We start from the raw sequence: 27992 nt of genomic DNA, 5'->3' as shown, positions 1-27992 counted from the left end.
AGTCACACACCCTGGGATAAATACTATTCCTGCTTTAATGGAGAAAATAACACTTTCCAAAGTGAAACCAACTGCAGTGTTTCCACTGAACTCACCAGAGCCCGATTCAGGAGACACTAGTCTCGTCAACTGAAGTCTGACAAAACCTTAAAAGACTCCTGGGCTTTGCTGGCCTCTCACCTGTTTGGAGTTTTCTGGATGATCTTTATCTGATCAGCTAGATGGCAATTGTGATTAACTGCCCTTTTCATCAACACATCCAGACTTGTTCTGAAGGGGTGCTTAGCAGAAGCTAGACACATTTCTCTCCAGTCCTGTATAAAGGAATTTTATCCAAAGCTGAGGACAATTTTAATGTATTTGAGTCAACCTCCAATCTTGTCTTAACCCATGATAGGTGAGATATTTCTGGTTTCCTCCACGTAGTAGCCAGGTAATTTTATATTTAAGGAAAAAAATTAGGCTCACCTTAGCTGGTCAGCTCACAGCTTCAGGGGCAACCAGTGGGACGGAGGCACCCTTGGGGGATCAGCCGCAGACACCGCGTCGGCTCCACCAGCCTCTGGTGCAACCTGCTTTCACAAACGTGCAGAATCGCTGCAGCTGATCTCAGGAAAATGGATCTATTCAAGGAGGTCAGGAGGAGTCTAAAGAAAAAGGAGTGGAAAGGAAGTGTTGGAGAGATGGACAGGAAAGAAAAAGCAGAGGAATTTTAGCCACAGGGTAAGGGACTCCATCTCCCCACAGCTCCTCGCGGCTCTTGATCTCGGTGTACTTTGCAGTCTCTGACGGGACGGCTCATGAAGCCACTCACCAGTTGGGCTGGTGGAAGGAGGTTTGGGGATGATGGAAGATGCTCATCTCCCAGCTGAGAAGCAACAACTTCCCATCCTCGTGGTCTCCAGCTACTGCATGTGTACCGAGCGGTGGCCACAAAAGGTGTGGGGTTAGCTCCCCCCTGGAGCAGGGCCCACCACAGGGACAGCCCCGCGGGCAGAGGGATGTGCCCGGCATGTGCCCAGCTCTGCCGGGAGCCCCACGGGACACAGCGTGGCTCCTCCTCGCTTGGCTCCTCTGCTGAGCCTGCTTCTGAAAACGTGGGGCGCTTGCGGTAGTGACGGGGGGTTAGGCTCAGCTGGCCACTAAATTTGTGTCACAGGAGCCACAAAAGAGGCACAAAAGTCCCCTTGAAGCCACAAACAGCCCAGTCCGAGTGCGTGACCTGGCCATCCAGACACGCAAAAAACTTTTGGGCCATTAGCAATCCCCCAAGTTGCCAAACTCTCCTCAACACCACCTTTGTAACGCCAGCGAAGGGGAGCACAGCACTATCGAGTGAAGGCTGCGCTGATTTTAAAACGGGAAGGGAAGAGGACCTCACTGCTTTTCCATGGCCCCCAGCGTGCGCTGTTATTTCAGAGCTCACACAGAGTTCGCCAGTTATTGGCAACCTAACCGGCCCTCGATGTTCAGACTCAGATGCTTGCAGAGTTTGGGATTTCACATCAAAGCCACTGGTTTGGCCACTGCAGCAGCAGCGGTCGGTGATAAAGTTTGGAACGAAACCCAAACTTCTCAGAATTTCACAGCTATTCCGGTCCCACGCCGGGCTCATCACTCCTCGCTGCTGCAAGGAGCACGCACGCCGCAGCACTCCAGCCACCAAAGTTCAGTAGGACCTGGTTTCAGGTTTAACTCTCTTTTTAAGTCGTTTTTGTCTTCAGAAAGCTATTTGTGAGCTTCTGGGGTTCTGATATCTCCCTCCACAGCCCAGGAGGAGGAGCTGAGTGCCACCAGGCTGCGGGCAGGACCCTCTGCTCCCTGCGCCTGCGGAGGGAGCTGGGGCCACCCAGGTGATGATGCTGTTCATCCTCAGCGGTGGTTTTGTCTTCAGGCAACACACGGGAAAGCTACGGGAGTGAAGTGGATGAGCGTATTATGCAGGGGTGGGAGGAAAGAGGAGTGCCACAAGCACAGCCGGTCTTGGACTCCCCAACTCACTCCACTTACTGTCCTAGTGTGACCGGTGGTGTCAACCGCTGGGCAGCAGCCGTCCCCCTCGTACAGTAATCTCCTCTTGGAATATTTTCCTTTGTCCATGGGGCACCAAATAACCGCTGGAGTGTGGTGTCTCTCAGCTTCGCGTCTTGGAGAGAGCTTTCTGTTCTGCTTTGAGCTATTTAATAATTTTGCTGGGCTTCTACCCAAAGAAATAAGGCCTTTTATGTTGTCTTTGGTTCAGGTTCTCTCTCTCACTCAGGCTTTTTAATTCCCATAAAAACCTAACATGTGCCTGCCAAAAGTATAATAGTAGGGCCATGAGTGGTAGTGTGCGTAGAGTACCGACTCCACAGTCATAAAAGTATGAGAACAGCAATAGCATTTAGCAAGGAGAGACAATGGGACTGGAAAATAGTGTTCATTCAGCTTCTCTTGTGGACTCAAAGGCAGCGGGTGAGCACTGGGCGCGTTCTAAAAATAGCAGAAAAACCTTAAAGGAAATGTGAAAATGAAGAAGCCATCTCCAGTCAAGCTACGGATAAAGGTATCCATAGATGCCCTGGGATGCGCAGACCTTGAGGTGGCCAAGGGGAGCACCCCCGCCTGCGCCTCGCTCGCATGGGCTGCAGCCTAAGTTTGCCGAGATCCTGATCGGACCTCTTGGCTTTGGGATATCTGTTTCTCACTTCTATCCGTCATCAACCCAGGAGACTTCTGAGTGCCTTTTACCCTCAGCTAAAGGGTCAAGAAAAGCTTTACTTCCAGTAAATTACACAATACCACTGATCTTGATTAATGCTCAGTAAAGCACTAAAGCCTTGTGTACCACGCTGAGTGACATGAAGGCTTTGGTTCAGAGAAAGCTTGGCAGACAGACAGCATTAAAAACTGAACTGCTGCAAGAAATGTATGATCCCTTGACAGAAGAATAAGTTTTGCGACTAGACACTCTGAGAAATACTTCATTTCAGCTGCCTGACAACTGTGTTAAAAAGGGATTTTGAAGCTATACTTAGCTAGTCCATCACCTGCTTTGGAAAGCCACCAGGAACCATAAAACTCCTGAGCGCTCGTGCGTTGCTTCACCAACCTCATCGCAGGATTCCAGGTTATCACCTGCAGGAAGCACTTCCCAAAAACCCCGTCTGTGTCGAATGGGGAATCTGCGAAACTTCACGACTTCCAGACAGACAGAGTTTGAGCGCACGGGGGCTCGGCTGGACTCGGCTTCTGCGCGATTCAGGAGCAAGGGCACCAGCAGAGGCGGCTGTAAAACTTGGTCAGACTCCCTGGGAAAAAATTGATACTTTGGGCTTTGCAAATAGCTCCGGAGCAAAAGCGAGCTTTGGGGAGATGCACGATATGGGGAGGAACTGGCCCGGGGATGATTTTTAAACCCAGATAAGAACCGAAACAGCTTCCAGTGCAAAAGAGCATATAGCCGAGGAGGCGCTGGGCTGTGAAAAAGTAACACTTGGTAGGCGTTGGTCCAGCAAACATGACTTATCATCAAGATCAAAATGGTTCTGGAGAAAGGGCAGCAGGGAAAAGTTTAAAATAATTTGCCCCTGCATTTTGGCTGTGCGTTCAGCTGTTGTAGTAGAGATTTAATACCTCCATCTGCAGCAAAACCCGGGCTGATAGGAGGAAAGAGAAACTGTCATAAACCAGCAGCTGCCAGAGGGAGCTGAGGCCTGGGATGGCAGGGGATAGTTTTTTCTTTACGGTTGTGTTTTCCTCTCCCAGGAAATCTCTCTGTTCTGATAGAGACCCTAAGGGGACACATCTGAGAGTAAGGGATGAAGTCAACATACTAACCAAAGCTGGCTGCCATGGCTGGGTGCCTTTTCTACAAGAGTGGTGAAATCTTTATTTCCAAGGCTTCAGCTTTTAGCAATCCAACTTGCAGACATTTTTATTGTCCGCAGGCTTTTGGGATCCACATGAAGGAGTAGTTTCCCCGCCTTGCAGCTGCCTTTGCAAATTTAAATACTCAGGAGTTTACAGCCAAATGTTTAGAGATTATATGTGTATGTGTGTGTGTTACAGAGTTGCAGTCCTTACTGTCTCCCAGGTCACTCTGAGTACCATGGCAAACCCACACGGTGTGATACTGGCTCCATCCTAATGTACCAGTAGCACAACTCCATGCCAAAGAGACATTTTTACAATCTATAAATATATATATATATTTTAAAACAGTGACTATATGATATTTTCCATAATCTAGCTATGGGAATACATGACATTTAAAGTAATTTCCTGTATCTAGGTTTATACTGTGCCCTGTCTTTTCCTGTTCATAAATCCACTTCTCCGTAAGCACTGTGGAACTTTGTATATGAACGACAGCACATTCATGGGAGATTTTAAATGTAGTTTCTAGGCTAGAAACATTAGGATAAATTTGAATATACCTGGAATACGTGTGGGGCTTTGGTCCCCACCCACACCCAGCCATGGCACCTGCAGATCCCACGGCCACGGCTGCAGTGGCAGTTCTCACCCTCCGACATTCACAGCGTCTTCCTCTTATCGGTCTGACGATGCCTTCAGGTTTTGGCACGGTCTCTGCTTAAATGTGGATTGTGACCACACAGTCTCTTGCAAAATGAGGTTTCAGTGTGATCTCCGTGCGTTTCCCCGGAAGGAGCTTGGGGAAGGAGCACTCGCACGAGATGGAGCTTGTTGCTCCCCAGCAGCTGGTCATGCCCCGTGCCCGGCTACACCCTTCTGCCTCAGCCAGAGCTTTGCCTTTCCCTTTTAACTACTTTTACTGAGATGCAAGGGTGCACACCATGGTATAACCTAGACTCAGAGGTCCTTTTTTCCATATACTATTGATCCGTGTACGGGTGAATCCCCTGCTTACTGCCCAGGTAGTAGCAGCCTCCTGCCCCCCCCACTCATCTCCCACAATATCGAACATTTGTTCTGACCATGTACGTGCCTTGGCCAGGTGAGATGCAGCGTGCCAAGAGATGAAGCAATGTTTGCTATCTGGCACAGAGTACGTGTTGCAATACCTAGTCATAATCGTGTTTGAAAGTTATAATAGTGGAGAGAGTTATTAACCTGGGCTCCCTTCCTGCCTCTTGTGGGTTTCAATCAGACACTGGGTGTTTTTCAGACTTTTTTTTTTTTTTTGAGTGTGCAATTTTAGTACGTACGTCAATAGAAAGCAGAAAGAAAACAGAATTTACTATGATAAAATTAAAAGGACAAAGTCCCTACCAGCCAGCTACACCCAGTGAGGAGACGACCCCCCCCCCTCACCTCCCACGCCAAGGAGCATCACCTCTGGGGCTGTGTCACTGCCGGGGCCATCAGCTACAGCATGAATCACCTGCAGCCCGTCCGGCTACTGGCCGGGGACCACCGGGCTCCCTCCCCTCCCTTTAAAACCTGGCAGCAGCAGCGTGTGCCGAGCACTCGGTCCCGCTGGCCCTGCCCTACGGCCCCGCATCTCTTGCAGCCCGGCTGCCGGGAGAGGCTGAGAGATGGCCGAGGGGGAGATCACTACCTTCACCGCCCTGACTGAAAGGTTCAACCTTCCCCTGGGGAACTACAAGAAACCCAAACTCCTGTACTGCAGCAACGGGGGCCACTTCCTACGGATCCTCCCAGACGGCAAAGTGGACGGCACCAGGGACCGAAGCGACCAGCACAGTAAGCAAACCCGACAGGGCTTCTTGGTGCTCCACCTTGTTCCTATCATTGTCTCATCCTTTATCAGCCAGGAAGGGGGGAGCTGGAGGAGACGGGCTCTGTACCAGGCTCTCATTTCTCCTGGTGGCAACACACCTCCCAGGAGGTCACACACCCCCAGCCTGCACGCAGAGCCCAGGGAGGCGCGGTGTGGGTGCTATTTCACATCTGCAGAAGTAGTAAATCTGAAACTGGTTATCCAAATAATCGCAGGCAGGCTGGCCATACAGGACCAAAGCGCTCACAGCAGCGCGGCTGGCTTATGCAGCAAGCCGGCAGCAGGGAAAAAAGGCTTAGGAGCAGCCCCATATCCTACATGCACGCAGCCACCACACGTAATTCTGTGGTATCTTTGCATTTGCTCTGGGATGCAGCACAATAGCGGGGCTGTGCGGATGCGGCGTTTCCCCGCAGCTCTGCATCTTCAGACGTGAAGTTGTCAGCCGGGGCGGGAGGTCGGGCCCACATCCCTCTGCGTGCAGAACGGATTTTATCTGCGTGTTCTGCACACAGTGTCCCCTCGCCCTTGGGGAACCTCCCTCTCCTCTCATACAGCAAATTAAATCCCTGCAGGATGCAAAACCCAATGGAGGCAAGAATCAGGTGAAAAAGTTATGGTGTGACTTAGGGCTTTAGAAATGCCCTCATGTTACCATTCACTTTTTCCCTGGAAACAGGGATGGCCTATTGCACGCTGAAACAGTTATAATATATATTTTACATGCATCTGTGTGTCACAAAGATTTAATGGGCCGGGCACAGCCGGAGCCTCCTCTTGCCTGTCCCCCTTCCCTGCAGTCAGTGATGCCGGTGGCTCCAGCCCATGGGACCCCGGGGACCTGCTGCTGGGATGAACTGGCCATGCAGATGCCAACACTTGTCCGACCATTTGCGCATCCCGCTGCCTTTCTAGGAGCACATCCGTTCTCCAGAATTGGCATCAAAATTTACCCAAGGAAGCTGACAGAACTCACTTGCCAAAAGTACTGGTTTTGTAAATGCTACTAGAAAGTGCCGCAGACTATCTGACATAGAGCAAACCTTAACATAAAAAATTCATAATATCCTGTACAGCAAGGAATGGTGCATGTTTGTCCTGTTCAGTAGCTGTCCATGTCACCAAGAGCTCCTTCCCTGCCAGCGACTCTCAGAGCCCGAGCCAAGCCGCGGTGCTGAGGCTCTCCTGCTTTGCCCAAGCCACGACAGCCGTTAGATGAGCGCTGAGTACCTGCCCCGACACCAGGGAGCCCCTTGCCCCCAGCGCCTCGCCCTGCCGAGCCTGGCCAAGCCCTCAGCAGCAACCAGGGGGGCTGCCCAGAGCAACCCCCCCGGCAAACCACTCAGACAAAAGAGTAGGTGGCTGTGTAAGGACGAAGGCTCAAAATCCAAAGAATTGGTTGGGAAGTTTTAAGCTTTTACGGCTCTCGCACTTCCAAAATGCTCAAGAGGATTTTTTTAAACCGGTGCCTGTGGAGAACTGGACTGGCAGCGCAGCAAAGCTCCCCGCGGGCTCTGCGGGCAGCGCGGCCGGGCTCTTCCCCACCACCACACACCCGAGCTCTCAGTTCTCAGCGGAAACCTCTGGGTACACCATATCCTGAACATTTACTGGAATATAACTGGGACCTGCCAGGCTCCTATCTGGTTAGAAAGAAGGGCTGGGAGGAGCCAAGTCTGCCTTACAAAGTGCTAAGAAAAGCACTTTTATTTTCTCTAAACCACAAGTGTACATGTGGCTTTCTCCCCCAAACTTAACCTTTCTTCTTGTTATTGTTGTTTTAATGAAAGGCAGTTTATAGCAGAGTTTTAATTATAAACACTGTTTCCCCGCCACTCGCACAGCACGCGGGAGCGCTCCAGGATGGGCGAGGATGAGCTCACCAAGGCTGGATAAACACAGCGCAAGGCAGGCAGCCTCCAGCCTGGAATAAACCGGGCGCTAACCCTTCTTAAACCCCTGTGAGAGGAGGCGAGGACACTGACCTAAAGGATCCGCAGAGGACGGCACGGGGCTCACAGGACCCACAAGCTGGGGAGTTTGTGTGAACAAAACCAGCGTCTCTGCAGCATTTTGCAGAGCTCAGGAGTCTGCTGGGGGGTGCAGAGATGCCCATGTGCCCTGGGGAGCGAGGCGGCATCTCCTGGGACATGGGGTGCTGCTGAGGACACGGGTGCCCAGCCCCTGCACCCCAGCCTTGAGCCCATTGTCTCTCGGCATCTTCCCTCCGGCAAAGCAAGCCCATCAGTCCCCACGGCCACACCATGCACAGAGGCAGCGAGTGCAGGCAGCACGCGCAGGCAGCAAGCACAGGCAGCATTCCTGCACATGGCACCCACTGCGCCCCGGCACGCTCGCACCTCGCCGGCTGCTGGCCTGGGGCCACATGTGTGGAAACCTCTGCCAGAAAGGAACCTCCTGTAAATGATCTCGTAAACTTGGATATCCGAACGTACAAATATTTACAGAGAAAACTCCTGGAAGGGCTGCGTGCCAGCAGAGCAGCCCTGCCGGCAAGGTGCCCTGCCTCTGAGCACCAGCGGCTGCCCACGGTCCTGCCCCGGCGCCCCGCAAACGCCGGCGCGGCTCAGCACCACTCCCCAGCATGCGAAGGGAGCAGCCGGGCCGTGCCCTGCACCGGGGGATGCTGCTTACACAGCTGGGACGAGCACCGGCCAGCACGGAGCGAGCCAGACCCATACGGGAAACCTGGGGGTGACAGCGGGGAGCGAGGCCGCCAGAGGGGGACGAGGCACAGGGCTCGTTGGGGAGCCAGCGAGCAGGGCTGTGTTAGAGCCCTTGCTGGTGCTCTGCAAACTGCCCACGTGCGCTTTGTTCCAGATAAATATCAAGAATTCATATTTTGATCTTAAATGGCCTCGCCGGGTGCTAGCCCCAGGGTCCAGGAGGATCTCTAAGGAGAACAGAAGTCACTCACACCAAGCCCCGGCCATCCAGCCCTACGTAAGGATTCCCTGACCCATGCCGGCGCATCTCAAGCTTGCACCGTGAAATAAAGAAAACTTACCAGGACACTGCAGACCCTCGAGGATGCTCATTTCCACAAACAGCCTTATTTTCGGTGTTTCATCCCGTTACTTCATGGAAGGAAATGCCTGTACAGACCTGTAAAAAACACAAGAATTTGCACACGAGCTCCTTCCTCTGGACCCTCCGTTCTCCCTCCCTCTGTGTCCGGAGACTTTAATGTCCCCATCGTCAGCTGGAGGGTCCCCCCCCTCCCCTCTCTCAAAGGCAGTTTTTAGGAGAGCATCATCATTTTTATCATCAGTTTTATCGTCCTGGGGCTGCAGCACCACAGCGAATGCAAGGCTGGGGGCTCTCCCGCTGCTGGGTTTGCCAGCTGCCAGCCCCCAGCCTGAACCAGGCAAGCATTACTGCAAATCTGCACCCACACGATTTACTAATTAACCATCATTTACTGAGCAGGAAATGCCAAAAATGAAGAATGTGGACCATTACAGCAAAGATCTCACTGGGACAGGGGCTTCTGCCGTGCCAAGAGGTAACATTACCTTGTACCTCGTCCAAATAAGGGTAAAATAAATTTAAAAAGCAAGGAAAGAGCTGGAGCTGAGGCATCCATTCATACTTCATTCAAACCAACCAAAATATTTCTGTTACAAATCTCTACAGTAAAAGCTCAGGAAAAAAAGCTGCCTGGGAGATCATTTGGAAGAGCTGGATTTTGCAAGTCACACTGACTATCCCCGCAGCCCTTCGCACAGGCCCGTGGGCCACTAATTGCTCAGACATCAGTTTTCCTGCCCACCCATGAGAGCAGCGTGGGGGCCTCTCTGCGCACACGGTGCTAGAGAGCTCTCCTCCCAAAACTCCTCTCCAACAAACAGCCTCTTCCCTCGCCTCTTCCTGATGAATACATTAAACAAGAACTTGAGCCAAGTTTTAATCATTTTCCCAGACTCCTGTAATTAGCAAAGTAAGAAAAAAAGGCACCCATGGAGGGGAAAAGAAAAAGCAACCAAATAGAAAGGTTAAATCTGCTGCGTTAGGACCAGGATGCTGAGCAGAGGAGGGAGATGGCTCAGACACCCCGGCCTGCAGCTGACCCGCTCACCTCCTGCCATACAAGACCAATAAGGAGCTTTTTTTGGCCCAGATTTTCCAGCTGCTTCGGTGACGGGGACGGCGAGCCGGTGCCCCGTGGGCTGCACAAACCGATGCAGCATCACCACGAAGGCATCGCCCCCGCCAGCCTGTTACCGCCACCAACTAGGACAATCCAAGACATGGCTCTTGGCTACCTACGGGAGGAATTGTTTTTAGGATGAAGATCATCCCTTTCTGTTTCTCCACTACCCATCTACGACACGCCGGGTAGCGCCAGCCGCGGCACGCAGCTGGATGGGCCGCTGTGGATCGGGGTTTTGCAACGCAGGCATCTGAAGTCTGCCCGCCCCTGGTTTAGCTCTTGAAATACTTCTTCATATGTCACTCCTTAAGTGTCTTGTCAAAACCACATGAGAAATTTGTAAATTAGAGCCAGAATTAAAACCCCAATCTCCTGTGTCCCATTCCAGCGTCTTAACCAAAAGGCTGCCCTTCCTTTGATGTAAAATAAGGAAAAAATTGGTCTTGGGTTCCTAAAGCATGGCTGTGGGGTTTCTTTGAAGGAGAGGGTACAGGGAGGCACTTTTATAACACACTGTACTGTTTCCTATAAACTCTTTAAAAGCCAGGCTTCAGAGCAAAAACACCCTGTTAATTTTCCTAGCAGCTCGGACATTATCTCTGACAACTTTTTTTTTTTTTTTTCCCCTTTTCCTATTTTCCTTTTGCTTTTGTTGTTGTTTTATTTTTACTTTCAGTTCAACTCCAGCTCAGCGCGGAAAGCGTGGGAGAGGTGTATATAAAGAGCACCCAGTCGGGGCAGTACCTGGCGATGGACACCAACGGGCTGCTCTACGGCTCGGTAAGTAGGAGGTTTATGTGGGACCAGACAGGGAGAGGGTTTGAGGTTTGCAGAAATCTCGTAGCTCTGAGTAATGCAAACCGCAAGCAACAATTAGCCTCTGTTTGTTATTTTGGCAGCTGGACAGGCCGCTCTTCATCCGGCTTTATTTTGGAGGGGGGAGGAAATAAATAAATAATCAAGTAACACCATTTACCGCCCTGCCTCTAGACAAATATTGTATTTCATATCTGGAGCAGCAGCTGCTTTGCATCCCCTCGGCAGCTGCCAGCTCTGCACGGGGGGCCATGGGGGACCCTGACAGAGTGCAGGGCCAGTGCACCTCCAGCCCTGGCTCTTCCAAGCCCAGCAGCACCTTGCCCACACCTCTGCCTGCCTCCTGCCCCCTCTCCACGGCTTTGCGAGGCGGCTCAGGGCTGCCAGAACAAGCAGCCCCAGGCAATGGCCCACAGCCACTGAGCAAAGACCTCCCCGTGTTTTTCCTCTGCACCCTGGTTGCACCAAACCCTGTGCTGGAGGCAGCCACAGCATCCCAGTGTGAGCGGGATCGTGCAAGGCGGGAGCTTAACCCGCATGCCCAGGAACTGGAGGGCACAGAGTCACTGAAAGTAATCTCAGTTTTGAGAATAGTCCCATTTCTAGCCAAGTGTGCGACACGTAATCCTGGTCGGAGGCTGCTTAGCCCCACCAAAGAGCTGGTTTGTTCCTCGTGCTCATGCCCTGAACCCACAGCCGCCACCGCACAGGTTAGTGCCAGAGCAGGAGCCGGTGCCAGGACCAGCTTACAGAGTGCAAGGCTGAGCTCGGTGACCACCGAATAAAATGCCCAGGTCATGGAGAAGTTACTGCAGGGTTGCTCAGGGGTCTAAATCAAGGCTACTTACCTCTGTGCTTTAAATATGAGCTGTACTGGGGCACGAAGAGCTGGGAGGTGGCTCTGGCCGGCCTTTGAGCCAGGGAGCACCCGGGCTGGGATTGCTGCGTCCTCCTCCCTACGGCATCGCCCCCTCTCACTGTCGCTACCCGGGGCTCTCTTTCAGCAGTTACTGGGCGAGGAGTGCCTGTTCCTTGAAAGGATCGAAGAAAACCATTACAACACATACGTCTCCAAAAAGCACGCGGATAAGAACTGGTTTGTAGGTCTGAAGAAGAACGGGAACAGCAAGCTGGGGCCGCGGACTCACTATGGCCAGAAGGCAATCCTCTTCCTCCCACTGCCCGTCTCACCCGACTAAGCCCAGAAGCTCAGAGACGACCCCGAACCCCAAACTCCAACCGCTGCTGCCTCCTTCTCCCTCTCTCTCTCTCTTTTGGCTAGTACGACAGAGCCAAACATTAGAGCTCCGAGCTTTAAGTAAACGCTTTACCAAAAATAGACAAGGCAGAGCTCCTCTGCTCTGCCCAAGGCTTTGGGGAAAATCCCTGACACCCCCCAAGGCCCACTGGCACCCCCACCTCCCCTGCCCGCTGCTGGCTCGGGCCGTGACCATGCTGCAGCTCCCGGGGACATGCAGGAACCTGCCCTGGGCCAGCACCCAGAAACGTGGCCAAAGGGCACCCCAAGGACACCCCAGTGACCAGAGAAACGCACGCTTTTACCATCCCCAGCCATTCTAAGGCAAAATACTCTGTATTAGCATATTTATCCACCTAAGTATGTAGCTTCTAATATGCCCTTCAAGCAATTTCAGCCCAGTTACCAAGTGCCAGCCTGGTTCAGTGTTTGCCAAGATCCTCAGCGTATTAAGTTAAACCAGCATCAGCCAAAAACTCCAAGCCCTAGACATCCTAACCTCCCTTACAACGTGAATATTGCTATATTTCGTGCTAGTACCTGCCATATGTTATTTGTATTTATTTATTAAGTAAATATGTCTCTTCTACAAGCTGTGCATAAGTAATTCCAGGCACCAAAGCCCCCTGGTGTTGTCCCAGTGAGGATGGGGCAGAGTGGGAGTGACTGAGGTCTGATGTTGAGGATGTGATGGTGCAGCAGCAACGGGCTGGCAGCGCATCACACCCCATTCCCGGGGGCTTCCTCCCACACCCCCCGTGTCTGGCTAAACAGGGCTCTAAAAATGGCCCCTTGGTGACTCCCAAACCCTCCGTGAAGCTGGCTGCCTGCTCTCCTGGCAAGATGCAGATCTCCTGATAAATCCAGGGAAAACAGGCCTTGCTGCAGCTCGCCCAGCTGAGGGATGAGGTAAACTTTTATCTTCTCCTTTACCCTGGGCCACAAGCTGGGCTGGGGACAGGCACAGAGCCATGGAGCCTCATGATTCCAAAACACTTTTCCCAACACTTCCCTTTGTACGGTCCCACCCGTTGGGCCTGACTTTCTTTATGCAGCAGTAAAGGGGCGAAAAAAATGGTGTAACAAGGTAGTTAAACATTACGTTGTTGAAATAGTGGTGTCAGTGGTGAAAAGCACTCCGGTTTGGAAAAGGTGGGTAATCTAATTCATTTTACCTTCATTTTTGTATAATAGACCCTTGGAAACTGCAGAAGTAGGTATTTGCCTCTCCCCAGCTTTGCAAAGTGAAAATTTTCAGGCAGGGGCGAGCTACGCGGCGCGTTTCAGAGTTGAACAATGGGGTCCATGTTTCCATAGCAAACTTTCTGCTGAGAGAACACAAACAGCTTTCCTGTTTACAGAACCGGGGCCGTGCACAGCCTCCTGGCCTTCACGCACGCAGCACCTTCTGGCAACACGGAGGCAGGGCCTGCAGTGTCCGCTAATTAGATAGCGTAATTTATTTTTTCCTGTCGCTTGGGTACTGCCGGGATCCCTTCCCCGGCCGGTGTCACCTTGCTGCGGTGGCTGCAGGAGGGGTTTCACAGACACACTTTGTTCCTGAGCAAACACGGCCAGGGATGGTCACCTGCCCCACAGCCAGCAGTGCCGGTTTATCGATTGTCTCATCCTGATTTGCAATTAATAAATGAGCTGACAGCCCCCACCAGCTGACACGCTGAGCTCCTGGGGGGGAACTTGCATTAGGCTGGAGAGCTGGGGGGACCTGCCGGCCCTGCAGGGCACCCACAGCCTGGCTCTGCCAGTTGGCGTGAGTCCCAAATCCACATTTCTGGCACAGCCCTGGGGCCTTTGCTCCAGAGAACAACTGAGTTCACCCTCCCGGCTTCCACAGCCTCGGGTTTGTCCCACGAGGGCTCCCCTGCTCACCGTTTCCATTCCTGCCATGGGGACAGGGACAGGGACAAGCGCTCCCTGCTCCCAGCACACCCCAGATAAACCAGGGAGGGAGGAATAAAAGGCACCGTGACTTGCCTATTTCTGCAGCAGCAATTAACCACTTACTGCACTTGAAAATTGCTCCGCTTATTATTGTACTCCTGAACTTTTGCACTTGCTGGCTCGGAAATCTTCCCCCCAGCACCGATAACATCGCGGCTAATCGTCCTCCCAGGCAAACAGGAGTCGCGGCAGGCAAGGAGCGTGTGGCAGGGCCCGGCACCCTCCTCGCACCGTCGCCACGGCCCGTCAGTGCTGCTTGTCACCTGGGGGAAGGGCGTGGAAACCACACCAAAAGGCAATTTCTGCTCCTCGCGGATGCCAGCTGCTTCTCTGGGCCTTTGCAGAGCGAAGTTCCACCCAGCTGCCCGTGGGGAGGTCAGGTGTACGGTCTGCAGGTACGTGCTGAATGCTTGAAGGACTGCAAATAGCAGTTTCCAGTTTTCACTTATAATCCCCGACAGACAAAAAGGCACATTTTTACTGTATATACCAACTAAAGCATTTTAATTAAAAGAAAGAAGAAAACAATGCTTGTGAAAAATCTACTCTGCACAGGCACCTTCCCTTCCACCCCAAAAAATTAAGCACAGCAGTAGGATAACTTTTGGGTTTTTCGATATCCCCATATCACAGGGAAGCGAGCTGGTTATCCCTAAACTGGCAAACCCCTGTGATTATTTTGCAATGTTGCCTTCTTTTACACATCTAAACCCATGTAATATAACTCATACCCAGCGTACACATTCCCACTATAAAAGGTGAACAAGTAATGATTCATCAGCTCTGCTTTTAATTACCTGAACAGGGAGGTAAAACACTCTCTCAGCTCCCAGCGAAGGCAGCTCAGGCCAAGGGTGGGCGAGGAGCAGGCGCACGGCTCCCTGCAGCCATCCAGCTGATAAGAGATAGCCCGTGGGGGCATCATCATCATCCTCACGCATGCCCACGTCCTACACCTGCAGGGACACCGTTCCCACACCAGGCTGAACCCCTCCGTCTCTACCTTCTGTGCTGTGATGAACTTGTAACTGCTTAACTGCAGTGGATAAGAGTTGAGAAGTTTGACATTTAAACCAGTAAGAACTGAATATCTGCCAAAAGCCCAGATTTAGGCCAATGAGCTGCAGGAGAAAGGAGAAGAGAAGGACCCAGCCACTGCTGATGTCCTTGCACTGCTGCTCTGGCAGGTCAAACACCTGGGAAAGGCTACAGACAATGTTCCAGTGGCAAACACAAAGCTGGGCAAGACAGAGCCAACAGCATCCACACCTTACTTAAACATCGCGGTTGCTTTCCCTGTGAAACCCTGGGTTGTCACTCAAGTCAAAAAAATGAATGAGTGCATGACCAGGAGATCCAGGTTTCTAATTAAACTGGAAAGTTGGAAAGGGTCACGCCAGATTTAGCCATGCTGTCTTCCAACACCTCATTATCCACAGGGCATTCCTCTCGTTAGACTGCTGCCGCTCAGACATTACCACCACAGGTACACACTTGATGCCCAACCGGGGAAAAATGTCAACACTTTGTCTGAAAAATAATCCCTAAGGAAGCCACAGTAATTGCTTCAGACAGATGAACAAGCAAGGATGACATTACCCAGGGAAACCACGCTCGCTTCGGAGAGTTTTGTCCTTAGGGTGAGAGGTGAGGGGAAAAAAAATAAAAGATTTAAAGACTTATAAGATTTAGTGAAATCATTACGCTTGAAGATCTTCCCCAGTAAGTGCAGTGAGCGCAAGTTCTGGAGCGTGGTGCGAGGAAGGAGAAGCACAAGAGGGTGAGCCAGGCAGGCACAGCTGGGCCGGGAAAGGACAGTTGTGTTCAGACTCTCAGTTGAATTCACAGAATTCAGACCCAGCAGCAGCCAAGGGCACCCAACAGGGTAAATTTCAGCCTTTTTCAGCTACGACCTAGTACCGTCTCCGGGTGGATCTTGCCAGGATCTTGGAAGTTTCCACATCCTAAAGAAGATCCCACATCCTAGATCTTTTTTCCCACGATCGCCCAATCCAGAAGGGCTCAGACACGGGAAGGGCAATAAAGGGCCACAGATCCACGCGCGGCACAGGGGTTTGTCAGCTAAATCCAAAAATCAGCAGAGCTCTCAACAGGCCGAGAGCCCCCGGCTGCAGAGCGCTCTGTGTCGTGCCCGTTCCCTCCTTCTGCTTGGCTCAGGAGCCCTCTGAGGAGATTTAAACCCGACTGCTAGTTCCTGTTTACTGGTTAACCTGCATCAGGAAGGAGGGCATGAGGAGTCACACCAACTATTGCGCTAGGAGAGCTGAAGCTATTTTTCAAAAACGTCACACTCTACATTAAATAAACAACTCTCTGACATGCTGCCATGTGTTAGGGAAGAACGTAAACCTGGGCCTTACAGCTCCCATCCATGAAAATGCCCAAGAAAGGTGAAAGCTGGGTAGGGCTGGGCGGCACAGCCGGGCTTAGCTAGAATCACAAAATCATCCAGGTTGGAAAAGCCCTTGAAGATACTCCAGTCCAACCATGAACCTCACACTGACCGTTCCCAACTCCACCAGATCCCTCAGCGCTGCGTCAACCCGACTCTTCAACCCCTCCAGGGATGGGGACTCCCCCCCTGCCCTGGGCAGCCCATTCCAACGCCCAACAGCCCCTTCTGCAAAGAAATCCTTCCTAAGAGCCAGTCTGACCCTGCCCTGGCGCAGCTTGAGGCCATTCCCTCTTGTCCTGGCGCTTGTTCCTTGGGTCAGGAGACTCATCCCCCCTCTCTGCACCCTCCTTTCAGGGAGTTGCAGAGGGCCATGAGGTCTCCCCTCAGCCTCCTCTTCTCCAGACTAAACCCCCCCAGTTCCCTCAGCCGCTCCCCATCAGACCTGTGCTCCAGACCCTGCACCAGCTCCGTTGCCCTTCTCTGGACACACTCGAGTCATTCAATGGCCTTTTTGGAGTGAGGGGCCCAAAACTGAACCCAGTCATCGAGGTGCAGCCTCACCAGTGCTGAGCACAGGGGTGAGATCCCTTCCCTGTCCCTGCTGGCCACGCCAGTGCTGATACAAGCCAGGATGCCATTGGCCTTCTCGACCACCTGGGCACACTGGTGGCTCCTGTTCAGCCGGCTGGCAATCAACCCCACCAGGTCCCTCTCTGACTGGCAGCTCTCCAGCCACTTCTCCCCAAGCCTGTAACGCTGCTGGGGGTTGTTGTGGCTTCGCAGGACAGACGGACACGGGTGGTCCTTTGGTCCATCACAAGCTCCCTTCAAACACAAGGCAGACGTCCTGCCCGCTGCCCCCCATGTCTCTGGGGAGGTTATTCCCATCGGTGCCGGAGCTTTCTGTCAGCTGAAGCACTGGCTCCGTGGCACCCCCTGAGCTCATTCCAGCACGGGGCCACCTCAGCGTGGGACCCTGGGGAGTGGGGGGCTGCACCAAGGCTGCGGGGACCCCCGGGATGAGGCCCAGCAGAGCCCCAGCCCAACGCCCCCGTTATATCAGCGATGGTTCAGCATCTTTGGGCGAGGACGGTAACGTGAAGGTGAGCGGGTTCTGTTTCATCTTCAGCTTTCGAGCGGGATCAGCAGGAGTGGGCAGGGATGAGCTCCTGGGGTGGGGAGGGGGTGCATCGCAAAATAAAGAAAAATATTAAAAAAGCGGCGAACCCCCAAATTGCTCAGTGTCGAATTCCGCTTTCCCCCCGCGGAGCAAACCGCAAATCCCTGTCCCCATGTCTCCGGGAATGCCCAGGAGGTGGCGATGCGGAGGCGCCGGGGAGCGGCGGGGCCGGGGAGGGGGGTGGCGGGGGGGGGCCGGGGCACCCAGCCCGCGGTGCCAGCGGGCAGACATCGAAGCGGCAACATCTGGATCAGCATCTGGCTGACAAATGGAGCCAGAGGAAGCTTAGAGGGGCCCGGGAGGTGGTGGGTCCCCCCCTGCGGGAGGCCAGCCCGGGGTGGGGGGTGCTGCAGCCCGCCCCCCACCCCCCCGGCCCTGCCATGGGACCAGGGCTGGCAAGGGACCCCCGTGGGGAGCAGGAAGGGTAGAGAGGGGTTACGCTGCTGGCAAGCCTCGGGGGAGGGCTTGATCACAGGCAAAACACACTCATACCACAAAGTGGCTTCTCTTTCCTCTTCCTCCAAGCTGGAGGGCGGCTTTGCCCATGAGACAGCGTCAGCCCCAGCCCGAAAAGCCAAAACAACCGAAGCAAGGAAGCCTGAAATAATCTGTTATTAAGCTCTGAGAACCGACGGGAATCCAAGCAAAAGGAAAGCTTGGGTTTCTGCTGCTTTCCTGTGGTTGGCATTCCGGACAGGCTGCCGGAGGACACACACGTCTCGGGGCGGTGGGAGCCGTGGGGCGGCATGGGGGGGTGGCCGGGGCCAGGGCTGCAGGACACCATGATTCCCTGGAGCATCATCCCCTCGGAGGCCCCGGCAAGGACCGAGGGAGCCCCGGCAGCCACAGCCCGAGCCTGGCTCCTGGATCCCCCCAGCTCTCCCTGACACTGGGGTGCAGCAGCGCTGCCTGTGCCCCCCACCCCTCCCTCTGCACACTCCATCCCCAGCACCCCAGAACCTCCCTCCTCACCCTCCTCAGCCTTCCTTGAGTGCAGGTTGTGCCAGACCATTTAATGATGTGCTGACTGGGATAAGCTCCCAGGACAGCACATCTATTCCCAAGGGTGCCATGACGCCGTTTTTAGAGCAGCACTCCTGAGCTACAGAGGGGATTGGGGTAAACCTCTGGTCAGGGTACTGGGACAGCTCAATCCGTTAATTAAAGCAGAGCGGTTTCCGTGGTGAAGGTCACTTTAGGGAGAATGGGGGGATTTGCCGGAGCAAGTCTGGCAAACCTCCGCCTCGAAGCATCGTCGCAGTTTGCGCAGGTTGGGCTGTTTCTAAGCGCACGCAGCAATTTGTTCTGGCTTGTGAGGGTGGCTTGTGGCAACTGCTAATCCCAGCTCTCGGCTCAAGCCTCTCAAGAGGGGGGAGAGGCCCCTGCTCACAGCCCTCGCTCCTCCGGAGGTACTGAGCATCAGGAAGCTGCAGCTTAAACCTCAGCATAATCCCCACACAAAGAGGTGGTCACCGGTAATGGGTTTACCTGCTTAATTCTCCCCGGCCATTCCTGGCTCTCAGGGTTTTTCCCTTCCCCACTAAATTGGTGCTGCAGGAAACTCTGCTTCCCACATTAAGCAGATTGTCTGCAACAGCACAGGCAAACGCATTTATCACGCTGAGTTCCCGAGCCCTTACACCGCAGCGTTTCCGGGATATGAATCCTTGGCCGCTCACATCCTCCCCTGCCCAGTTTCCAGCGCCGGGCCATGATGCATTTATCACCCAAGGCCCAGAGCATCTCCACCACCCCCTCACCCCCGAGTCTCTCCCTTGGGACCATCTGCTGTCGCCCAAACGCACTGAGGAACCTGATGCAACACAGTGACCACCAAAACACCTCCCACCCCCCTGCCTCACGCCGCTCCGTGGCAGAGGATCCTGGGTGGTGGGGACGCTTGGGCCAAGCTCAAACCACTCCCCGCCACCCCAAATCTACTGTTTCTCTGCAGAAATTACCCCACCATGGATTCCCTCCTTTTGCAGATCCGGAGCTGCAAGGGAGGGTGAGTGGGCACCTGCACGTACCTCAGCAATGTGCCTCAATCAAAAGGGGTTTCTAGACTCAAATTAGCAAACGCTGGCCTAACTCTGTTAGGAAAGGCTCTGTTGCACACTGCTGGGCAGGACGCTGCTCCCAGCCATGCTGCGCAGGGCTCCGGGGAAGCAGAGCTGCTCCCACTGCATTTGCTCTCCCAGCTGCGCCCGTGGCACCGGGGACCCCCCACGCTTCTCCTCCAAACTGCCCTTCCCAAACCGTTCAAATCACATCTATCCTGCAGCCGATGGTTTTTCCTTCTTCATCCGAGATGCTAACGATTTCTGTGGATCCATCTGGATGTTATTAGCAAAACGCAGGTCCTTCCTCGCCTCTGCTGTCCTGCACCCCTGCGGCCAAGGAGCCGACTCGCAGGACAAAGAGCAGCAGGCAGCCCAGCTCCTGCCATTCCCAAAACACACCCAGCCTCAGGAACTGGCATGTGCCTCAGTTTCCCCACTGTGAAAAGGAACTAAACCCCTCTCGAGGTGACACCAGTGAGAAACCAACAGAAGCGACGAGCCCCTGTGTCCTACCTGCCACGTGCACTCGTTGCTCGGAGCTCTGGCATTTTCGGGGCAACTCAGGCTCCAGCCTCGAGGAACCAGCATGGCCTAATCCTGCGTCCTGGCCCAGCACTGCCGGCTTTGCCGGACCTGGAGCAACTGTGGAGCTCGTGTCTCCCCCTCTTCTGCCACACACCTGAGCGGTCACCTGCAACACGGAGGAAATGACACAGCTTTTGGTAAATGCAGGGGCTCAGGCTGCTGATCGCAGCCCACCGTGGACGTTCCCCTCCAGCACGCCCACCTCCCCCTTCTCTCCACACTCCCCTCATTCAGTCCCTGTCCCTTTTTTTGTGATTTGCAATAGTCACCATTTGCTTGCACAAAAACCCCATTCCCTGGGGCCGTAGCCAACATCTTCCATCACTTGGGGCATGGTTTTATTTAGCCTTTACAGCTACATCCTGAACGCGGCCATAAAGCCATTTATCCTTTATGACTGAACTCAGTGCCAAGTTAGTCTCAGTTTACGGCTCATGCTCTGTACGCCGTGTTCACGGTTGGGCTTCGCCGTGCCCGCACCTACGCTACCTGCCAGCTCGAACTGGGAAATGAGGGAGAGACCAACTGGGGGGGAGCAGCCTGAGCGCAGGGGCTGTGTCTCCTCCCGGGGACCGGCTGCGCTCAGGAGGCGTTTCTGCGGGGAGATTAGGGAGGTAATTGGGAGAAAAATGTACCTGTTGGACAAGAGCCCGTGTCCAGATCTACACGCAAACGCTGGCGAAGACAAGGCGAGCTGTTTGAATGAAAACTGCCATTGCCAGCTTGTTGTGTGTATTAAAAACACACCTTAAGCACAGGATAAATAAAGGAGGAAAATAATTTCCAGGCACAGCCATGAAACGCTAACAACTTAGATAAATCAGACTGCAAGGTTTTTGCTCTTTAGAGAATAAGGCCTCAAGCTCAGGTCCAAACCCTCCTCTCCAAGGACAGTTCCAGCTTTCCAAAGCAAAACCAATCGCAGCTCAAAGCCATCTGAATCCAATCGCTGCTCACTCAGGCAGATCCAGCCTTGTCACTGAGCACGGAAATTCAATATATGGGAAGAACTTGCAACAAAAAAAATGAAATTCTGTTTATTTTCATAGCAATAGGTTTGGCCAAAACCCTTTACTTTTGTAAAGAGAGTCAGTAATTCTGCTGCTTCTTTTTTTACCCTCTTTTAGTTACTTTCCTAAACTAAATGAAAGCCAACAGGAAGGCTGTGGGACACTATCACAGCATCTTTGGCGGGATGCAGGCTAGCTAAAGGTGCAATTCCAAAATAAGACACTGCAATAATGAATTAAAATACTGTTTTACTGATTTTCCTCAGAGTCTGGACAGGTTTTCCTGCACTTCCCCAATACAAAACACCCCTATTTTTTTCTAGGCAAAAAACTTTTCTAAGCAAGAGCTTGAGAAGGGCATCCATAAGGAAGCAGCCCATGCTCTCACCACGTGTGCCCTTAGCAACACTCTGAAGAGAGGGAAAACACATACAGGCAACTCAGGTTTCCCCGTCCAGGTTCCTCCATACGCCAGGCGTAATCCAACGGGAGAAAGAAGAGGAATTTAGGAACAGGAGGGTTTGTGGGGTGCTTTTTGTAGAGAACAAACAAATAAATGCCACAGCTAGAAACGCATCAACGGGGCCAGTTCACAACCCCCAGCTGAGCAAGACTGGGGGCTGCCAAGTGAGGTCCTGCCTCCCAGTTCAGAAACTAGGAAATATCCCCTGTATACAGGGAGACATCAGACACGATGGTGCTCGGCCTGGCCCAGGTAAAGAGGGAGGGAGGGAAGGATGCGTCACCCGGCTGAGCAGAGCGGTGCGCTGGGCAGAGCTGGACCCTGAAGGATTCCGGCAGGAAACTTGCTCACTCAGGCTTGGGTTGTCTCTGCTCCCAGGCTCCTTTTGAGATGGTTTCCTTCCATTCTGAAAACTTGGTATGGAAAAAAGGACGGTGACAGTGTAGCAGGAAGGGAGAAGCAACACAACCATCCCATCGGCTCTGAAAGGTCGCAGATGCTTTTCTGTCCCAAGGAGAAGGCCACTGCATGGACACTGCTTCAGCCTTAGCTCCGAGTAACACCGTGCGGGAAAAACATCACGGTGCTGGGTAACTCCAGCTCGTTCACCATTTCAGGCTTTAACTTTCTGTTACTGTGTGGTTTATATTGTGTTAAGCCCATCTAGACAGCAAGCAATTTCCTCCTGCTTAACAGCCCTCCTGCTCCTCCCTGACATCCACCGCATGCCGCTAAGCCCGGCTGATTAACACTGTCTCCACCAAAGAGCAGAGAAAGGTCCCCACAGCTCTTAAACGCCGTCCGCTCCTCCAGCCTGGCCAGGCAATTAGTCCTATAGGCTCTGGGGCCGTGTTTCCATAATGCACCTCCTTCCCTCTTGATGCTTGTTACACATGTTAATTTATTTTGTGCGCATCCTATGGATGCCAGTGTGCTCACCGCAGCTGCATGGACCATCCTGCTCCCCCAGCCAGGGGCTGCTCTCTCCCATTACTCCAAATCCTTTGAAGCCGCCTCTTCTCCTTTCCCCATGAACTGCAGGTTTTAATCCTCACTTTTTTTTTTAGATCAGTAAAATCCTTTTTCTGGTTGCACCTCATGGCTCACTTCCCCGCTGCCCGCATCCCAAGGGCCCCAGTGCTCGGTGCTGCCCAGATCACCTCCCCCTGCAACCAACCCAGAAGTTACACCCCCACAAAAGAGTTAAAAGCCAGCCTGGAGAGTTGCTCCTGCCCCACTTTGGTGCCTGAACATCATCCAAAAGCAATTAGGCAGCGCAGAATAACTTCATCAGTAGCAGCGAGGTTCTGCACAGAGAAACAACATGACAGCAGCATCACCGTCCGCCCCCGTCCTCTCCAGGATTTTCACCCAAAGCCATATCCATTCACAAGCACAAATTCCATTTTCTTTCCCCAAGCTGCCAGCGCTGAACGCCCAGCCCAGGCTCCCTCACGTCCTGCATGGCCCTCGTCCCACCCAGGGGCGCAGGCACCCTGAGCAGCCCTGCTCAAACATGCCAGCTGGACAACCAGAAACCCGAGCTCCAGGGGCAGGAGGGATCCAGCAGCCTGCACAAGAGTTGCCCAGATTTAATTCAGCCTGTTTAGAAACTCTTGCTGTCTCGCTGGTGTCATTTCCACGTGTCCGGCAAAGCTGGCATTTATTGACGGGGCCAGCACAAACTGCCACCGGGACACAACCCTTTAACTCTGACCAATCTGCAAATGAGTAAGTGCCAAAAGGAAGAAGAAAAGAAGAAAAAGAGGGACCCAGAGGAAGGAATCTGCACGGGGAACAACTCCATCTGGGCTTGGCATCGGCGTGTGCTCACCACATCACTGCTAAAAGGGACGATGGGTTCTGGCCGGCAACAAAGCTGCTGGCTCCAGCCCCGCGGGGGTTAGGCCAGTTAAAACGCCGAGGGCTGCAGGCGATTCTCAGCTGAAATGGGGACACACAGCTCGCTGCCAGGGAGTCCTGAAAAAATAAAATAGGTGGGCGCTTCCCTGCCCTGGCTGGGGAGCCGGGGGTGGGCTGCGACCAGTATCACCTCCGCTTTCTGTCCTGGGCAGCCACTGCTTCCTGCCTGCGCTTTATTTATCCCACATGTTTATTTTCTATACGGTTGGTCCTCAAATATGTCAGTTTGCGACTTTCTAGGCTTTCCCATCCCGCTGGGGTAAACCCAACGTATGTGGGATGACACGGAAGATTGAATCAGCCATCGCTGCTATTCTTGTGCTCCAGGTTCTGCCAGCTCTGCAGAGGCTTTAGGGGGTTTGGGGGTTTTTTGTTTGTTGGGTTGTTTTTTCCTTTTTGTTTTCTTTTTTGTTTTTCACTGAACTGGTGCTTTGAAACACTTGCTGTCTTCAGTCTTTTCAAAAGCTAGAAATAAAAAAAAAGCTTTGCTCAGATCTACTTTTCCACGTTTTCAGGAAAATGGGAGAATCGCTCAGGATGCCCTGGGTGATTGCTGGGATGTGCCAAGGGAACAGTGACCGCGGGGCCTATTCTGCGGGGCGTAACCGTGCTCACCAGCCTCACCAGGACCTTAATTCTGTGCATTTTGGGACAGAGCATTTACACACACAGCTTAGTCCAGAAAGAGGCATTTTTCTACCCACCACTGGTTTTGCCTGTGTTCGCAGTGCCTTTGTAGGAGATTTTGGAGGAGGCATGAGCCAGTGTTCAGCTTCTTAGGCCCAGGACTTCAGAGAAAAGCCCATCCATGACCCACCACAGAGGTTCAGCACCATCGTGGGACAAACGCTCCAACGTTGTAAACTGGAGATGTTTTCTTCTACCTGTCACAGGGAGGGATAAGGACAAAACACCGGCACTGAAACACTTCTGCAGTGCAGACGTCCCGCAGTCCAGGTTTAGATCAGTGAGCTCTATTTTTCCCCAGAAACTTAGTCCTGGGACCAAACTAGGCACTGGCTGTTTCACACGAGAAGCTCCTTTGCTGGTGACCTCATGGAAGGTCAATGACTCCAAAGCACCATTACTTTTCCAGAAGGACCCTCTGGTTTTGCCTGCTGGGGGGGGCACAGCCTGCTGCCAGCTCAGCTGCAGCGGTGGGCAGTGACCATGGCTACCCGGGCACCAAGGCACGTTGCCCAGGACAGTGTCTGCCCCTCTGCCTACCTGTCGCTGGGCTATTGGCTGCCCATGGGGTGACAGCAGGATGCTCAGTCCCAGCCGGAGTGGTGCTGAGCCACTGCCACGACCATCCCCCAACCCAAGGATCAAGAACGAGAATTAAAATAAATAAAAAAACACAACTCTTTGAAATCAGTTTTAAGTAAACAAAAAATTGATCTCACAAGCTGCAGTAACCACAAGCATAAATTTGGGTTTGGCTGGGTTCTGTGTTTTGCTTGGGTTCTTCTGCATCACATATGAAGCCTATTTTAAGATGATTTGCTTGAGCAGTTCAGCATATCACCCCAGCTAACATGCACTCCCCAGTCACCTAGGAGCCACTGCTGTCCCCATGGCCACCAGCTCCCCCCGCACGGCGAGAGGCAGAGCTGGCCTGAAGCACAAAGTCCCTTGTTCCTTGGGCTCCCACTACCATGGGCAAGCTCTGGCATGAGCTAGTTCAGTATCCCCAGAAAATGAAATGTAGAGAGAGGTAAAAGCATGCCCTTTCCACAAAAAAAAAAAAAAAAAAAAAAAAAATAAAGGAGGAGGAAAAGGGGGAAAGGGAAAAAGGGGAAAAAAAAGAAGAAAACAGAAAAAAGGGAAAAAAAAGAAGAAAACAGAAAAAAGGGGAAAAAGAAGAAAACAGAAAAAAGGGGAAAAAGAAGAAAACAGAAAAAAGGGGAAAAAGAAGAAAACAGAAAAAAGGGGAAAAAGAAGAAAACAGAAAAAAGGGGAAAAAGAAGAAAACAGAAAAAAGGGGAAAAAGAAGAAAACAGAAAAAAGGGGAAAAAGAAGAAAACAGAAAAAAGGGAAAAAGAAGAAAACAGAAAAAAGGGAAAAAAGAAAAAGAAAAAAGGGAAAAAAGAAAAAGAAAAAAGGGAAAAAAGAAAAAGAAAAAAGGGAAAAAAGAAAAAGAAAAAAGGGAAAAAAGAAAAAGAAAAAAGGGAAAAAAGAAAAAGAAAAAAGGGAAAAAAGAAAAAGAAAAAAGGGAAAAAAGAAAAAGAAAAAAGGGAAAAAAGAAAAAGAAAAAAGAAGAAAAAGAAAAAAGAGAAAAAAAGAAAAAAGAAAAAAGGGGGGAAAAAGAAGAAAAAAGAAAAAAGTAATTCTATACCCTCATTTTATTTTGGAGGAGGTCTTGGATCACAGCAGGAAAACCCGTGCTCAGGAGTGTTAGGCCAGTTCCCTTCTGCCTGTGCTCCACGCGGCAGTCGCTCCTCTTCCTCGCACAGAGCAAAGGCTTTAAACGAGGCCCAAACCGCAACGGGGAGATGCAGAGCTGCAGTTCTGACCTGGACCATGTTTGAAACGGGCTCAGCACCCAGCGAGATGTGGATCCAAACCTCTCCGAGGCTCGAGGAAGGAGAGGATTGTGTAGCCGGATATTGGCTTGGCTCCACTTACCATTACAAATAACAAAAATAAAGTAAAAGAAAGCCAAGTCACTCTTGCTTGTTGGGCAATTGCCCCCAAATCAGGCATCTGCATCTCCAGCAGGCGTAAAAGCATAAAGAGGAAGGGAAATGAGGGTTTCTGGTGTCTGTTTGGACATTGGCCTGGGCAGCTGGAAGAACATTAAGCTACATACTAAATTTCAGAGAGAAAAAAGGGGAAAAAAGAGAAAAGAAAACTAACTAAAGAAACAGGATGTCTCGCTTGTCTCCCTGATGTGCACGGAAGCCTGTCAACCACACAACCCGACAGACGGCTTGGGATAAAAGCAAGGAAAACCACCGTGAAACGTCCACGTGTGCTGAGGCTGCCTCTCCCCACGCCGCCCCTCCTGCAGAGGTACCCGGCCACTGGCCACCGCTTTCATTAGGCAGAGAAATTGCTAAACGAAAGGAGACGCTGGAGCAAAGGCTGCGCAAGGCCGGGGCACGGCGGCAGCCGGGAATCCCAGCGCTCCGGCCCGCGGCTCTTTGTACAGCAACAGAAGAGGTCGGGTTTATGCAATGCTTCCTGAGCATTTCCACATGCAATTCTGCAGCCCTCCGGGCCAAAATTCCTGCCAAATCACAGGCCTTGGCTCGCACGTGAATGTCACAAAAGCAGAAGAAAATGCACGAAGAGCTATCGTTTCTAGAAAAGCATTTCTTGTTTCCGCTTGGAGAAGCTCTGGGGGTTATTTGCAGCCTTTAAAGCGACGAGCGGCCGACACGGCGCAGGCAGTGGGGGACGACAGCAGCTGCTGCCAAGTAATGAGACTTTACACTTACAGATGCTTTTATCCCCGTTCCCCTGAGCACTTCACAGGAGGTAGCAAGGCGTTATTATCGCTCCCCTATTGAGGTGGAAGCTGAGACGCAGTTTAGAGTGAAATATTTTGGTCTTTCTTAAGACTCAGTACTCTGGAGGCTTATTTGGGAAGGGGGGGACAAGATGAATTTCCCTCCCTCGCCGCTGTAGCACGAGGGGGAAAGCAGACTGCCCGGCGATTCCTGGCAGGATGCTCGGAGGCCGGAGCTGTGGAAAGGCAGATCACACCCCTACCTCTGCAGGCTCCCTCCCCCTAAAACACTCCCGGCTGGAATCGCACAGGGAGGTTAAAGGAAGGAGAGGAGAGCACGGGGAAGTTTTCCTTTGTTACCAAATTTTGCAGATGTTTAAGGCTACTTTTACTAAAGGCTTTTACATTTTGCAGAAGCTTCTATACAACTGATGCAAAGCAAAATGAAATCCCTAATGATGCCTGCAGTATGGATAGGTAAGAAAATACCCGTTACTTTGACTTCTTATTTCTCAACAGTAAAAGCTTTCAGGAACAACCTAGTGAGCCATAATTATTTAACGCTGTGGCTCTGCACATGGGCTTCCACGTGAACTCATTCACCTACACTCAATACCTGCTTACTTCAGCTATCCTTACACATGGCAAAAGATGTAATTATGCCAGCTTACACACAGCTCCCTGCCTCCAGACACTGCTGCGTCTGGTGCTCCTTTGTACCACCAAGAACAATTGCACGGGCAAGGAAAATTACACTTCTGAGGGACCTGAAGCAATCTCACACTAGTAAAAACCAAGATTTCAGATGAAATGCATGTTCAAGGGCAAACTGCTGAGCCCTTTCCCCATCCATACTCTGATGGTACATCCAGTGGACGGCTGTATTTACACATCACAAGTTCTCTAATGTCCCTTCACCCCATCAAGGGATGGTGGGACGTTAGAGCCGGGTCACCTCTCACCCCAGCTCTTCCTCAGAAC

The 27992-nt window shown here is 52.3% G+C and overlaps 1 protein-coding gene and 1 long non-coding RNA gene across 3 annotated transcripts in view; one reads left to right on the top strand and one right to left on the bottom strand.

Annotated features, from left to right (window-relative positions):
- The window catches only part of FGF1 (fibroblast growth factor 1), a 29911-nt gene extending 17364 nt beyond the window's left edge, over nucleotides 1-12547 (top strand). For both annotated transcript variants that reach the window (XM_074883597.1, XM_074883598.1), the window contains exons 2-4: nucleotides 5477-5670; nucleotides 10558-10661; nucleotides 11702-12547. In XM_074883597.1, coding sequence (XP_074739698.1) covers nucleotides 5502-5670; nucleotides 10558-10661; nucleotides 11702-11896 — 468 coding nt within the window. In that variant the 5' untranslated portion in view covers nucleotides 5477-5501 and the 3' untranslated portion in view covers nucleotides 11897-12547. The remainder of the gene's footprint in view (nucleotides 1-5476; nucleotides 5671-10557; nucleotides 10662-11701) is intronic.
- On the bottom strand, nucleotides 17-11691 carry LOC141949706 (uncharacterized). The gene is made up of 3 exons (XR_012630838.1): nucleotides 11546-11691; nucleotides 8736-8833; nucleotides 17-647 (listed from the first exon to the last, which is right to left on the bottom strand). It is a non-coding gene; the product is annotated as an uncharacterized LOC141949706 (long non-coding RNA).
- Nucleotides 12548-27992: the final 15445 nt, after the last annotated feature.

This window comes from Strix uralensis, chromosome 14, assembly GCF_047716275.1.
Source record: "Strix uralensis isolate ZFMK-TIS-50842 chromosome 14, bStrUra1, whole genome shotgun sequence".
Classification (NCBI taxonomy): domain Eukaryota; kingdom Metazoa; phylum Chordata; class Aves; order Strigiformes; family Strigidae; genus Strix; species Strix uralensis.
The sequence above is the reverse complement of the archived record's forward strand: the minus strand, read 5'-3'. Positions and strand labels throughout refer to the sequence as shown.